At 50.8% G+C, this 14,459-nt stretch overlaps 1 protein-coding gene across 1 annotated transcript; it reads right to left on the minus strand.

Annotated features, from left to right (window-relative positions):
- Window positions 1-11,750: 11,750 nt before the first annotated feature.
- Window positions 11,751-14,170, minus strand: LOC103630680 (mitogen-activated protein kinase kinase kinase 17). Its single transcript, XM_008651737.4, has one exon. It carries the CDS (start codon window positions 13,200-13,202, stop codon window positions 11,751-11,753), a length of 1,452 nt encoding a protein of 483 aa, XP_008649959.3. The 5' UTR covers window positions 13,203-14,170.
- Window positions 14,171-14,459: the final 289 nt, after the last annotated feature.

The following is a 14,459-nucleotide window of genomic DNA, read 5'->3' on the forward strand; positions in this document are numbered from 1 at the left end:
GATAGAATTATAGTATTGCTTACCTTAATAAAAGATGTTGTATAACATATGCACAATAGCCATATATAGCAAAACAAAGTATCTTAGTTTTATTTATTTTTTTCCTTACAAGGAGCATTCTTGCCATAACGATGAATAAGTAGATAGCTCTGGCTACAAGGTCAATCCACCGCTCATAAACAAATGTCGCTCACCATCTAATAGCTCATGTTAACGGCGTGTTTGGATAGCGGTGATGGACAACAAAAACCTTTTCATTTTTCGTGATGGCTAGCAAGAGAGTATTGGTATTAAAATTCTTTTTGGGTATTGTTGGAAATCTATCTAGATAGTCTTAAATAAATATATCTTCCCCTAATGCCTTTTCAATACCAGGGTTCAACATCAGGCATTGAAGAAAAAACATGCAGCCAAAGAATAGAAATATGTAAAATAAGCATTGTTGGGATTATATTGAAAGAACTCCTAAAGCAATATATCTTGTTTTTCAACTGAGTCCCAACATGAGTTGTTAGAGAAAAAAACATGAAAGATTAAGACAGAAAGAGAATATTAGGACATTTGCTACTTCAATCAATGTGGGTGACAAAGTTATCTAGAATTTTTTTTGGCTTCGGAGCCACAACTAACAAAAGACACCATAAAAGTGCACTAAGGGCATTTTTAGATGGGAGAATGATGTTTTTTTAGATTTATGGTGATGGAAGAACAAATGATATTTAGGATTATCGTTTTGTGTCATCGAAAGGGGTTTTAGTGACATAAAACTATCCATAGGAAAAGCAATGTCCTTGATGTATTTTGCTTATATGGACCATAAAATGCCAAAATGACTTTGTCGGCGTTTCGAGACCGGGGGTCACTCGGGCCGACGAGTGAGTGTCGCCGCGTGCCCCAGCCCAGATGGGTCGAGCGCGAAGGGAGGAAGGAGCGAGGCGGCCGGCGACCGGCGTGAGAGAGGTGGGAATCTCGCGGCCTTCGTGTTCGTCCCGCGCCCAGGTCGGGTGCGCTTGCAGTAGGGGGTTACAAGCGTCCACGCGGGAGAGGGGAGCGAGCGGCCCCAAGAGAGCGCCTGTCCCGTCCTCGTCCCCGCGCGACCAACCTTCTCTAAGAGGGGCCTGGTCCTTCCTTTTATAGGCGTAAGGAGAGGATCCAGGTGTACAATGGGGGTGTAGCAGAGTGCTACGTGTCTAGCGGGGGAGAGCTAGCGCCCTAAGTACATGCCGATGTGGCAGCCGGAGAGATTTTGGCACCCAGCTGGTGTGATGTCGTGGCCGTCGGAGGAGCGACGGAGCCTGGCGGAGGGACAGCTGTCGGAGCGGTTGAGTCCTTGCTGACGTCCTCCTGCTTCCGTAAGAGAGCTGAGAGCCGCCGTCGTCACAGAGCATGCGGGGCGCCATCATTGCCTATCTGGCGGTGCTAGCCAGATGGGACACCGGTCTTGTTCTCTGCGGCCCGAGTCAGCTCGGGGTAGGGTGATGATGGCGCTTCCTGTTGACTTGGCTGGCCTGCGCCCTAGGTTGGGCGACGTGGAGGCTCCTCCGAAGCCGAGGTCGAGTCTGTCTTCCATGGCCGAGGCCGAGCCCGAGCCCCTGGGTCGGGCGAGGCGGAGGTCGTTCGGCAGAGGCCAGGGCGGAGTCCGAGCCCTGGGGTCGGGCGAAGCGGAGTTCGTCGTCTTTCGGGGCTGAGCCCGAGTCCGAGCCCTGGGTCGGGCGGAGCGGAGTTCGTCGTCTTCTGGGGCTGAGCCCGAGTCCGAGCTCTAGGGTCGGGCGGAGCGGAGTTCGCCGTCTTCCGGATCCTAGCCCAAGTCCGAGCCCTGGGTCGGGCGGAGCGGAGTTCGCCGTCTTCCGGGACTTAGCCCGAGTCCGAGCCCTGGGTCGGGCGGAGCGGAGTTCGCCGTCTCCCGGGACCTAGCCCGAGTCCGAGCCCTGGGTCGGGCGGAGCGGAGTTCGCCGTCTTCCGGGACTTAGCCCGAGTCCGAGCCCTGGGTCGGGTGGAGCGGAGTTCGCCGTCTTCCGGGACCTAGCCCGAGTCCGAGCCCTGGGTCGGGCGGAGCGGAGTTCGCCGTCTTCCGGGACCTAGCCCGAGTCCGAGCCCTGGGTCGGGCGCAGCGGAGCTTCCTATGGTGCCTTTTTGGCAGGGCCTGACTGCCTGTCAGTCTCACTCTGTCAAGTGGCACTGCAGTCGGCGCAGGCGGCGCTGTCCTTCTGTCAGGCCGGTCAGTGGAGCGGCGAAGTGACGGCGGTCACTTCGGCTCTGCCGGGGGGCATGCGTCAGGATAAAGGTGTCAGGCCACCTTTGCGTTAAATGCTCCTGCGATTCGGTCGGTCGGTGTGGCGATTTAGTCAGGGTTGCTTCTTAGCGAAGGCAGGGCCTCGGGCGAGCCGGAGATGTGTCCGCCGTTGGAGGGGGGCCTCGGGCGAGACGGAAATCCTCCGGGGTCGGCTGCCCTTGTCCGAGGCTAGGCTCGGGCGAGGCATCATCGAGTCGTTTGAATGGACTGATCCCTGACTTAATCGCACCCATCAAGCCTTTGCAGCTTTATGCTGATGGGGGTTACCAGCTGAGAATTAGGAGTCTTGAGGGTACCCCTAATTATGGTCCCCGACAGACTTATAAGTAACAATACCACACATTCAATCCCACAGGTTGTACAAAACATCGTTGGTTATCTAATGAATCATGTTTAAGGACGTGTTTGGATAGCAATGATAAGCATCACAATCCTTGTCCGTCTTCAAGACGGCTAGCAAGAGACCTGCCAAGCTGGTATGGGAAGAGGGTATTATTAGCATCAAAATCTTTTTGGGTGTTTTCATACCTATAAAAATATCTCTTAATATTTTTTCCCAACATAGAGTCCCAAGATGAAAGATTATTAGAGAGAAAAAATGCAGTATGCAATTAAAGAGGACATGTAGTTCATTACATGTGCGTGGTGAAGTTATCCAGAGTTTGTTAGCATTGAAGCTACAACTAATATGACTAGATTGTGCCAAAGGTGTTGGTGGTAGATAGAAATACTGGTGAATTCATAGCAAGAATATAAATATGTAAAATAAGATTTGTTGTCAACACATTAGATACGTGGTGGCAAAAGAAATATTTGAAAACTTGTAGTCCTCGATAGTATTTAGTATTACCAGTTTATTTTAGCAAAATGAATTTCGATGATGTGCAAAATACCCATAGGAAAAATAATGTCATAGCCTTATTTTCCTTATAGTGAGCATGAAATGACAACAAAGTGTTGATGCTAACATATAAGATTTTGTGATGGTGGGAAAGTAAAAGACTCGATAGAAGTATTGTATTGCTTAACTAATAAAAAAGGTTGTATAACATGCACAATAGTCATGTATAGCAAAAATATGATAATTTTATTTTTTTTTCCCTAATAATGTGCATTCTTGTGATACGATGAATAAGTGGATAGTTCTAGCTACAAGGTCAATCGACCACTCATAAACAAATGACGCTCATTATCTAATAGCGTCTGTTAACGATGTGTTTGGATAGCAATGATAGAGAACAGAAATCTCTTTCTTTTTCATGATGGCTAGCAAGAGAGTGTTGGTATTAAAATCCTTTTGGATATTCCTGGAAAACTATCTAGATAGACTTAAAGAAATATATCTTCCCTTAATGTCTTTTCAACACTACGACTCATCGTCAGGCATCGAAGCAAAAAAACACATGCAAGGTGCAGCCAAAGAGGATAGTACACATAATTCTAGTTCAATGAATATGCATAGAAAAAACTTATGTAGAGCTTGTCAGACATCAAGGCGTAGATATCCGAGCACCATAAATGTGTATCAAAGGTGTTGGTTGTAGATTTTTTTATTGGACGTGTTGGTTGTAGATATGAATGTGTAGGTGCATTAACAGAAAGGATAGAAATCTATAAAATAAGTATTGTTGGGCATATATCAGAAGAACTCTTAGAGCAATATATCTTGTTTTTCAATTAAGTCCCAGTATGAGTTGTTTAAGAAAAAACCATGAAAGATCAAGACAAAATAGATTACTAGGACATTTGGTACTTCAATCAATGCGCATGACAAACTTATGTAGAGTTTTTTTGGCATCGGAGCCACACTAACAAAGACACCATAAAAGTGCACCAAAGGCGTTTTTAGATGGGACAATAGATGTTTTTAGGTTTATGCTGTGGAAGGGCAGATGATATTTAGGTTTGTCGTTTTGTTTCACTAAAAGGGGTTTTTGTGACATCCAAAATATTCATAGGAAAAGTAATGTCCTAGTTATATTTTGCTTATATGGAGCATAAAACGCTAAAATAAATTTTAAGTAATAACACTACACATTCAATCCCATAGGTTCTACAAAACATTACTTGTTATATACTCCCTCCGTCGCAGAATATAAGGTGTAACCACTTTTATATAAGGTGTTCCCTCTCTCTCTATACACACGTACATCGATGCAGTGGTATAGAGACAATTAAATGCATTTTTGGTCTTTGAAACAGAGGTGGTTACACCTTATATAATGGGATAGAGGGAGTAATGAATTATGTTTAAGGACGTGTTTGGATAGCAATGATAAGCATCACAATCCTTATCCTTCTTCAAAATGGCTAGCAAGAGATCTGCCAAGCTGGTAATGAAAATGGGTATTTTTTTCTCGAACACGTAGAAGAACTCATATCATTATACTAATAGAAGAAATAATGGTCCAAAATAAACCTAGTACAAAATATTTTTGTGTGCTTTATATTTATAAAAAGATCTCTTAATAAAAATATACTTTGTCCAACATAGAGTCCCAAGATGAAAGATTACAGGAGAGAGAGAAAATATGAGGTGCAGTTAAAGGGGTGTTATGAAATCTAACTAGTTCAATATATGTGCATGATGAAGTTATCTAAATTTTGTTGGCACTGAAGCTACAGCTAACATGACCAGAGTGTGGCAATGGTGTTGGTGGTAGATAGAAGTTCTTATGAGTTCATAGAAAGAATATATAAATACGTAAGGTAAGATTTGTTGTCAACACATTAGAGACGTTGTGGCAAAAGAAATATTTGAAAACTTGTTGTCCTTGATAGTATTTAGTATTACCAGTTTGTTTTAGCAAAATGGGTTTTGATGACATGCGAAATACCCATAGGAAAATCAATGTCATAACTATATTTTCCTTATAGGAAGCATGGAATTATATTTTCCTTATAGGAAGCATCAAATGTCAAAATGACACATAAGTACATAACACTTCATAGTCAATTTCACCGGTCATAATACGCAATAACGTTGCACGTTATCTAATATATCATGTGGAGGATTTGTTAATTAGCAATTTGGACAGTGGTGGTAAGCATCAAAATTCTTTCCTTTTTATCAACCGAGAAGAGTATTGGCATGAAAATCATTTTATGTGTCGTTGGGTGTCCACCTAAAGAGCTCCCCAACATGGCCTTTCTTGAGATTTCAGGGGCCTTAGGCGTAAGAGGCCCTTTTAACTCATGTGTAATATATATATATATATATATATATATATATATATATATATATATATATATATATATATATATATATAGTATATGTATTTAGAGCCCTAGGCTCTATTTAACTATAGGAAGCCCCGACCACGTACCGACCAGGTGCGCGACCGCACCGGACCCTTTTTGGCTTATTGTACCTAACTGCTTACGCCAAAATATAATACGAGTTATGCTGATGTGTGTATCAGTTTATGCAAATATAGTCTGCGCATATTACGTGCATCAGGCCCACGATCCGGCCCACGCCACCACTATAAAAACACCCCCACGCCGCCAGGAATTAGGTTTTAGCGGCGGCGGCGGTTCTCTAGGGCGTGCGAGCGGCGGTGATCCTGGGGGCCAGCAGCGGTGTCACCTCGAGGCAGGCGACCGACGGCGGCGCTCCACCAGGAACGAGCGACAACGACGCTCCGAGGCAGGCGAGCAAGCGGTGACGGCGCTCTTGAAGCGGACGGACGACGGCAGCGCACCCTAGGCCCAGTGACAACGGCGGTTGTCCCGTCCGTCTCTGCGATGGCCACCGCCACCGCCGCTCCAGCATCTGTGGCGCGACGACGGATCTGGGGACACGCTCGCGACGGCGGATCCCTGAGGCGCGACGGCGGATCTGGGGACACGCTCGCGATGGCGGATTCCTGTGGCGCGACGGCGAATCTAGGGACACGCCGCGGCATCGGATCCCGAGGGCACGCACGCGGCGGCGGCCCCATGAGGTGCGCACGACGGCGATGTGCCAGTGGTCGCGACGGCGGATTTCCCTAGGCGCTAGCGACGACGGCATCCTCCCCTAGGCACGAAGTGGTGGCGCATCCCAGATGCGAGGCGCTGGTTCCGCAGGACGGCGATCCTATTTTTATGCTATTTTGTATACATATTTATGCCAATGTCAATAGGATTTTATGACCTATATTTCAGTTCATGGATCCGCTTCCATCTATTTGTCTGTTTCTGATATTTCTATTCATTTACGCTAAAATTTATACTCATTTACGCTGTTTTGGTTCACGATTTACACTTAAATCCGCTCGAGCCAGAACCCGCGCACGATTTTTACGCCGTAATTTGTCCCCATTTGCCGTTACGAAATCAATCGATGATTTACGCTAAAATTCATACTCATTTATGCTGTTTTGGTTCACGTTTTATGCCGAAATCCGCCCGAGACAGCGCCTGTGGCGATTTTCATGCCGTAATTCCAGACCCATTTGTCGTTACGAAACAGATCGATGATTTACGATAAAATTTATACTCATTTACGCTGTTTTGGTTCACGTTTTACGCTAAAATCCACCCGATCCAGAACCCGCGCACGATCGGGTGCACACGATTTTTACGCCGTAATTTTAGGCTCCGTTTGCTGTTACAAAACAGATATAGGAATTACGCTAAATTTCGTACTCATTTACGCTGTTTTAGCTCACGTTTTACGCTGGAATCCGCCTGAGCCAGAACCCGCGCACGATCGACTGCATGCGATTTTTACGCCGTAATTTTAGGCCCTGTTTGCTGTTACAAAACAGATATAAGATTTACGCTAAATTTCGTATTCATTTACGCTGTTTTAGGTCACGTTTTACGCTGCAATCCGCTCGAGCGAGAACCAGAACCAGAACCAGATCGAGCGCGCGTAGATATACCTGACTGGGGCTTCCCATACTAATGGAAGCCCAGGGCTCCCATTACCATCACCCTATATATATATATATATATATATTGAAAGTTTCAAAAATACTATTAACTAAAATAATAAAAATTTACTTAACACATTGGATCATCTTATAAAGTTTCTTCGAATATTCTTTGATATAAAGGCATCAATATGTTATTAATATCGATGCTTTTTCAATCTTGATGGCATAATAAAACCATATACGTGGAAGTAATCGTAGCTTGTCTCTTATATAACCGTAATTATTTATGCTTAAGTATAAAATATAAAACGTAAAGACATGTGTGTCCTATTGGCTAAATGGGTGTAAATGTGAGTTTAAAGTCAAACTATGGTTTGAATCCGCATCTGTATATAATTTTAGCATTTTTCATTTAAATATGAGATGCACGATGACGGTGGAAACCGTGAAACTAGGAAAACTCGCGCTTTAATTTAGTAGGGACGTGAACGTGATCGTAGCTTCACTTACGTATTTGGACCGTTCAACTAATAAAGGGAATGCTGTTTATTTAGACTTTTTAAATTACCAAGTACTATACTTAAGTATATTAAGTGGGGGTCCTGAGAGGCCGCCCAGCTCGACCACCTCAGGTCCGGCCGGTCCTGCTCACAAAACAATATATATCTTGCTTTTCCAACACGAGTCCCAACATGAGGCATTGATGTAAAAATAACATTGCAAGGTGCAACCAACTTGATATTGCAACGTTTACCTAGTTCAGTGGATGATGCATTAACATAGAGTTTTGTTTGGCATTGAAGTAGCAGTTAACGAGGCAGCATAATTTCCACTGAGAAGGGTGGTTGTAGATATGAGTGCGTAGATAAATTGATGGCAGAAGAGAAGACAACCTGTGGTCTATCTGATATTATTATGCTCCCTCCCTCCCAAAATAAAATTTGTTTTAGTAACTCAGAAGATTCATACAATATTTAATGTACGTGTTTTGTATATGTCTCTAGGTTCATCGTCATCGATTTGAATATAGACATAAAAATTAAGAGCTAAAACGATTATTATATTAGGACGGAGGGAGTAGTTGTTTGAGGAGGAAAATATCCATAAGGAAGCCAATGCCATGCTTGTGTTTTTCTTAATTAATTACATTGGAAGGATGAAATGCAAAAATAACAGATAATAGGTAGATTGTGCTATATTGTAATTAATTAAATTCCATGGCTCATACGCAGGACTGCCGATCGTCTAATGGCCTACAGAGTACAGACAGTAACAGGACGATTTAGCTCGTGTTAGGCAGCCACGTAACGGTTTGCTCCCGTCAGGCCGCCAATCTCTCATAAGCCATCATAGCTCTCGCCACGTTTATCAGCTGACGCAAGCCAAGGAAGCCCCGTTGCTGTTGCTGACCCAACCTCGCTAGTCGCTTCCGCATAGCTCCTGCAGCTTCTTTCACTCCAAGCTGCGTCCTGCGTGCGGCTGGGTGTGCTGGCACGCCACATTGCCATCTGTTCCCGGGCGGCGCCCGCCCGGGAGTTGGCGGAGCACGTACAGCATGGTAGGTTCAGCGCGGCCTGCTGCACACCCGGCGCTTCGCCAAGTGTGGAGCGGAGCCGGTGTTTGGGGGGGGGGGGGGGGGGGGGGGGGGGGGGGGGGGGGGCAGCTCCACCTGCACGGCGCCACTACGGCAGGCCAGGCCACCAGACCCCTCCGCTCCGTTCCGTTCATGTGTCGATCGTCGAGCAGTCCAGCTTAAATGAACACGATGCCGAGATCAAGCTTAGGACCGACACAGCAGGCAACGACCAGAGAAACAACGCGTAAAGGAAAACGTGCATCCACACAGAGAGAGAGTGGTGACGCATCACGCACTTTGTTGGATCGCCGAACCCAGTACTAGCTAGTACGTATACGTGGAATATATCTGCAACTTTCCAAAGCGGTGTTGAACAACCGACGTCGGCGTGATCTCCTCTGCGTGTCAATTTGGTGCGGCGGCAAGGCGCTACGACTACGACGACGACGACACCAGGCGCTCGATCGCTGATGGCGTGAAGTCAGCCGCCTGCTGCGTCGGTCGTTGTTTATCCCCGTACGGCAGGCGGTCCAGCCCGAACGGCGCAACATGTGTTGTGGGTGAACGAAAGAGAGAACACCACATGTGGGCAGCGCGAGGCGCGGCCATGTGGCCGGAGAGCGAGGGTGAACGAGCTACACGACCCAGCTGGCAGTTTGGCACGGCGCTGGCGTCACGGATATCATATCGATCGGGCGGTCGATCCAGGAGATACTACGGCACGGCACACGGCAGGCCAAACCCCAAACAAAAATGAAAAACACACAAGTGCGAGTTCGGTGGGCTGCACGCTAGCTGCCACCACATGCCGGCTCGATCTCGGCCGCAGCCGCAGCCCGCAGGCGTATCATCCTTCCTTGTATCGACGCCAATTAGCGATGATGATGGGGCTGCGCTGAGCTGGTCAATCTCGCCGCACCGCGCAGGATCCAAAGCCTCCGTCCGTCGGAGCAGGGGCACGCAACGGTTAGCTGCGGCTGCGGCTTTGTTTACTAGCAGAGCTCATCATTAGCTCTCGGTTTGCGTCCGTCCTAATGATTGTTTGTTTGTTCTGCGTTTTGGACGACGACGTAGTCTGCTTTTAATATTGGCTCTGCATATACATTTGCATCCGTCAGGGTCAACTGCTGCTGCTGCTGCTCTCCGGCCCATGTTTATGTTCTTCACGAACACGTAATATTAATAACCGAGAGTTAACTATCTTGAGCGGCAGCAGCAGCGAGCTGTACGTACCTGACTGACGGCAGCATCCGTCGCGGAATTATTATTATTATTATTATTATTAATATTATTATTATTATTATTATTATTATTATTATTATTATTATTATTATTATTATTATTATACATGGTGTCATAATGATGGGAGTTCCTGTACTATGGCTGCTCCTACACAACGTCCATTAATTAAGCACCTGCTAGTTTGGAGTGTAGATCACTACTATTAAGCTACTAGTGCCTGACTGATGGCTATTGATTAGAGGCTGACACGAGTACTAACTACTCGTCTTAAGTCACCCACTGCTGCAGTCCGCCTACTGCCCAGGTGCACTTGCATTGGCCTTGCTTGGCTCGCAAGAAGCATTCGGTTTAGGCGCACTCAGCTCATACAGATTATAGAAACGCCTAACTAGTATAGCTAGCTCACTCATGTCGTTTCACGGGATCCTTAGGCGCATGGCATGGCGACTCCTCCGTCCGCGTAATGCAGCACTCTTTCTTGATGCGTGATCGCCGAGACGGCGATTTTAATTATTAGACGCACGCGACGCGACGCGACGCGGCGTGACAGCGACCGGATGCACTCCTGATCATCAGTAGTTAACCGTCCGGATCTACTCTACTACCCGCCCCTTGAAGATTCCTTCACTCGGTCCGTTGCTTGGAAGGGAGGGGAAAGGCGGCGAAAGCAACAGAAAGAAAGATAACAAAAAGGCCGGATCACTGCTCGGAAGGATGAGCTGACGGCAGTCATCGGATTGCACCGAACGGGCGAGGCGGGTGCATATCCATATATCCAATACATATCGTCCCGTATGCATATCCGCCGCCGGTGGCTCGTGGACCGTGGTCCTGGGTCCTGCGACTCCGACTCAGACGTGCGCGCGGCGGTGTGCTCGGTGCGGTGCCGTCCAATTGTACTCGCGCGCGGCGCGTCCATGCCGGCTGCCGGGTCTCAGTCTGACGCGCTTGCCGCCTGGGACTGGGATGATGCTGCCCCATACCACCGTCCCCGTACGGCGACGACCATATCCGAACCCGGCCCAGCGTTTTGTATCTGGCAAGTTAAAGTTATTACGGGTAAAGTAAAGATTAGGGAGGGAGGGAGGGAGAGGCAGGCAGGCCGCATCGAGCGTATCGGCGCTCGCTTCGCTTGCGTTGCGTGCGTGATGAGACGGCTGGCAACCGACTGGTTCACAGTCTGGAAAGCACAGGCAGACAGCGGTGAAGGGTGTGGTGAACCCCCTACAGCGCGGCCAGTAGCCAGCTCCAGATCCCGCATTGACACGCTACCCAGAGGAGCCAGTAGCGCGGGCGGGCGAGCGACGAGCCCCCCCTAGTGCTGCATTGGCAGGCAAGCAGGGTAAAAAGCGCTGGCCGCCGGGGTGGATGTGGATCGGCACCCACGCCAGGATATCCCTCTCCACTCCTCGACGTCCCCACCCACCGGGAGAAAAAAAAAATATCCCCACTCGGCGGCGGGGCTCGCACGTGGTCCGTTCCTGGACCCCCGGGTTACGGAGTCCGAGCTCTCAAGGTTTTCGACCAGTGCGCGCTGCCCAAGTTTACTCCGGAATGGCATTGGCAGAGACCCTTTCTGCGTCCGCGCTGACGCTGCGCTTTTCCGTGTCGACGCGGCTCTCTCTCTGGATTGGAACCTTCGGTGCGTGCCGTGCTGGGGAAGCTCGAGCCGCGGGGGATTGGAGATTGACACACACACACGGTCACGGCTGTCTCACGGTCTTCCACCTGTACGCGGTGAATTTTACTAGGACTGGACCAATCCATCCAGGCTTTACGTGTGTGAATTCGTAGCAGCTAACGAGAATGTTCGACTCGGCGATCCTATGCCAGAAACAGAATGGGAGGAAAGGAAAGAACAGAGATTCTTGAAATCCATGAAGCCGACCGATAAACAGGGCAAATTTGGGGTGGTGGAAAGAAGGAAATCCATTGCATTGTTGTTTGTGTCACACAACAATCTAGTACATTGCATTTCACCATCACAGGGTGAACTCACACGGAGATGCCACTCGCGATCAGGCGGGCTAGCGTCAGCTTCTCCTGCATTGTGGGCGCCGTCGGCGTCCGTGTCGAGGGGCTCGGCGGCCTGGTCTGCCCTCTCTTCTTCCTCTGTTCCGGCACCGCCGTCGCCGACGCAAGGGCCCTCGTCCACCGTCGCGTCGGACGATGCTTCGGCTGGTGCGGAGAGCACGTCGATCCAGCCCTCGTCGGAGTCCCACCAGTCCGGCAGCGCCGAAGCAGGGCAGGCCAACGCGCCGATCCTGTCGGCGGTGCTCTGTGCCGACACCGCGTCGACGTCGACGTCGTGGTGGTGGCGGTGGTCGTCGTCGCTGTCGCTGTCGCTCTCGGACTCCCAGAATGCCGCGTCCAGCGTGCTCTTTGGCGACACCCACGTGCCCTTGGCGCCGTCCAGGTCCAGCGTGCTCTTGGAGGCGACGAACGGGTGCTCGAGCAGCTGCGCCGCCGTGGACCGGTCGCCGGGGCGCCGCGCCAGGCACCGGCCCAGGAAGTCCTTGGCCTCGGCGGACAGCCACTGGGGCACCTCGGGGACGGCGTCCGTGTACCCGATGAGGCGCACCGCGGCAAGCACGTCGCCGGCGGCGGCGGCCCACGGCGCGCGGCCGGTGGCCATCGCGAGGACGGTGCAGCCCAGCGCCCAGACGTCGGCAGGCGGGCCCTGCGCCTCCGCGCGCGCCACCTCCGGCGCCATGAACGCCGGCGTGCCGCCGATCGGCAGCGCGGCGTCGTCGTCCGCGGCCCTCCTCGCGCACCCGAAGTCGGCGAGCTTGGCGCGGCCGTCGGCGCCGACGACCACGTTCCGCGGCTTGACGTCGCCGTGCACGAGGCCGGCGGCGTGGACGTACGCGAGCCCCGCGGCCACGTCGGCCGCGTACGCCGCGACGGCGCGCTCCTCGAGCCGCCCGCCGCTCCGGGCCGCGGCCACGTCGGCCAGCGACCCGCCGGGCGCGTACTCGAGGAAGAGCTGGTACGAGCCGTCGCGCCCCGCGCGGCCGCCGATGCATGGGACGACGTGCGGCGAGCGGAGGCCCGCCATGAGCGCGCGCTCCCGCCGCAGCAGCTCCGCGCCCGCCGCCGCCGGCGCGCACTTGACCGCGAACAGATCCCCCGACGCCTGGTCGGCGGCCAGGAACACCTCCGCGCCCGACGCGCCGCGGCCCAGCGTCCTCACCCGCGTCCACCTCCCGCTCACGGCCATCGCCATGCCGCGCGCGGTTGTTGCGATCTGCTTGCTTGCTTGCTCTTCTTGTTTGTTTCTCGCGTGCTGCTGTGGTGGTGGTTGTTTCTGTTGGCCCTGACTTGTCTCGAGCTGGCCTTGCGTTGCTGAGTCCTTTTTGTGGCGGGTGCCAGGTGCGTTTGTTTATATATAGGGGGGATGGGGGATGCTATTGCTTGTTCTTGGGATTAGGAAGGACTGCAAGTTTAGAACATGGAAGGTGTTTGGCGTGTGGCAAAAGCGCGGCGCGCGGGGGAAATTAGAGATACCGATGGATACGGAGGCCAAAAGGAAAAGGCGTGGGAAGCAAGTCTCTGCTTCTCCCGCGGCCACGCGCTCGTGCGTGAATGCGGTGTGTGTGAACGACCGGCCGAATGGGCATGGACATGGACTCTGCTTCTCGCGACTCGCGCGCGTGGTGGGAACGCGCGGGGGCCTGACCGAGGGTGAAGCTTCACAGTCCACCCGCTTTACCCCGCGCCCGTCAACTCCGACGACGCTCAGGCTCGGACCGGAGGGTACTTGCACATCCCGTTCCTCGCTCGCTCGCTGACAAGTTCTGGGCAAGTCCACGGCTCCACGTACTAGAAGAGATAGAGAGTTCTACGAAACAGCGTGGAGCTCATCCACGGGGTGCACGAGGCAGTCTGTGTGCTTTGCTCCGGTCCGGAGGGGCCACGGTTGGTCGCTCCACACTCGCTTTGTCTGTAGCGTTGCACAAGTCCACAGCAAAGTTATGGTGTGTAGCCACCAAATCCTCCATCAAACAAACAACAACAACTGCTACTACTACAGAGGGAAAAAAAACATTCTCGAAAGGAAGAAAAAAAGTCTTTCTTTGAGTCTGGACAAGAGGACCGGATACATTCGCGGGCGTGTAACGCAAGCTCGGACGCAGCGGTCGCGTCAGCGCTCAGCACTGGCCGGCCGCTGCACCCTGCTATAAGCTGCGGATGGCGCGCGATTGCTCCGATTCCAAGCTGCAGTCGCGGTCAAATGCATGTATGTACCGACGGTACGGTGTCGTTCACGAACGCTGCCGTCCCGTGCATGCACTGATGCATGTGGTCGTCCGTGGCCGTGAATCGTGCCGGCCGTCGTTCGTTGCCCCGCCTGAACCACGCCGCCATAAGGGATCAACCCAACGCCGCAACGCGGGCGGCTGAAACGGCAGAAAAGGGAAAGGAATCCGTTTCGATGTTTTTTTTTTGGAAATAGCAATGTGTATTTGGAAGATTGGATGAG

The sequence above is a fragment of the Zea mays genome, chromosome 6, assembly GCF_902167145.1.
Source record: "Zea mays cultivar B73 chromosome 6, Zm-B73-REFERENCE-NAM-5.0, whole genome shotgun sequence".
NCBI classification, from domain to species: Eukaryota; Viridiplantae; Streptophyta; class Magnoliopsida; order Poales; family Poaceae; genus Zea; species Zea mays.

Bases quoted from the DNA above. Each gene is read 5' to 3' on its own strand.
- LOC103630680 (XM_008651737.4), bottom strand. From the start codon at position 13,202: ATGGCGATGGCCGTGAGCGGGAGGTGGACGCGGGTGAGGACGCTGGGC.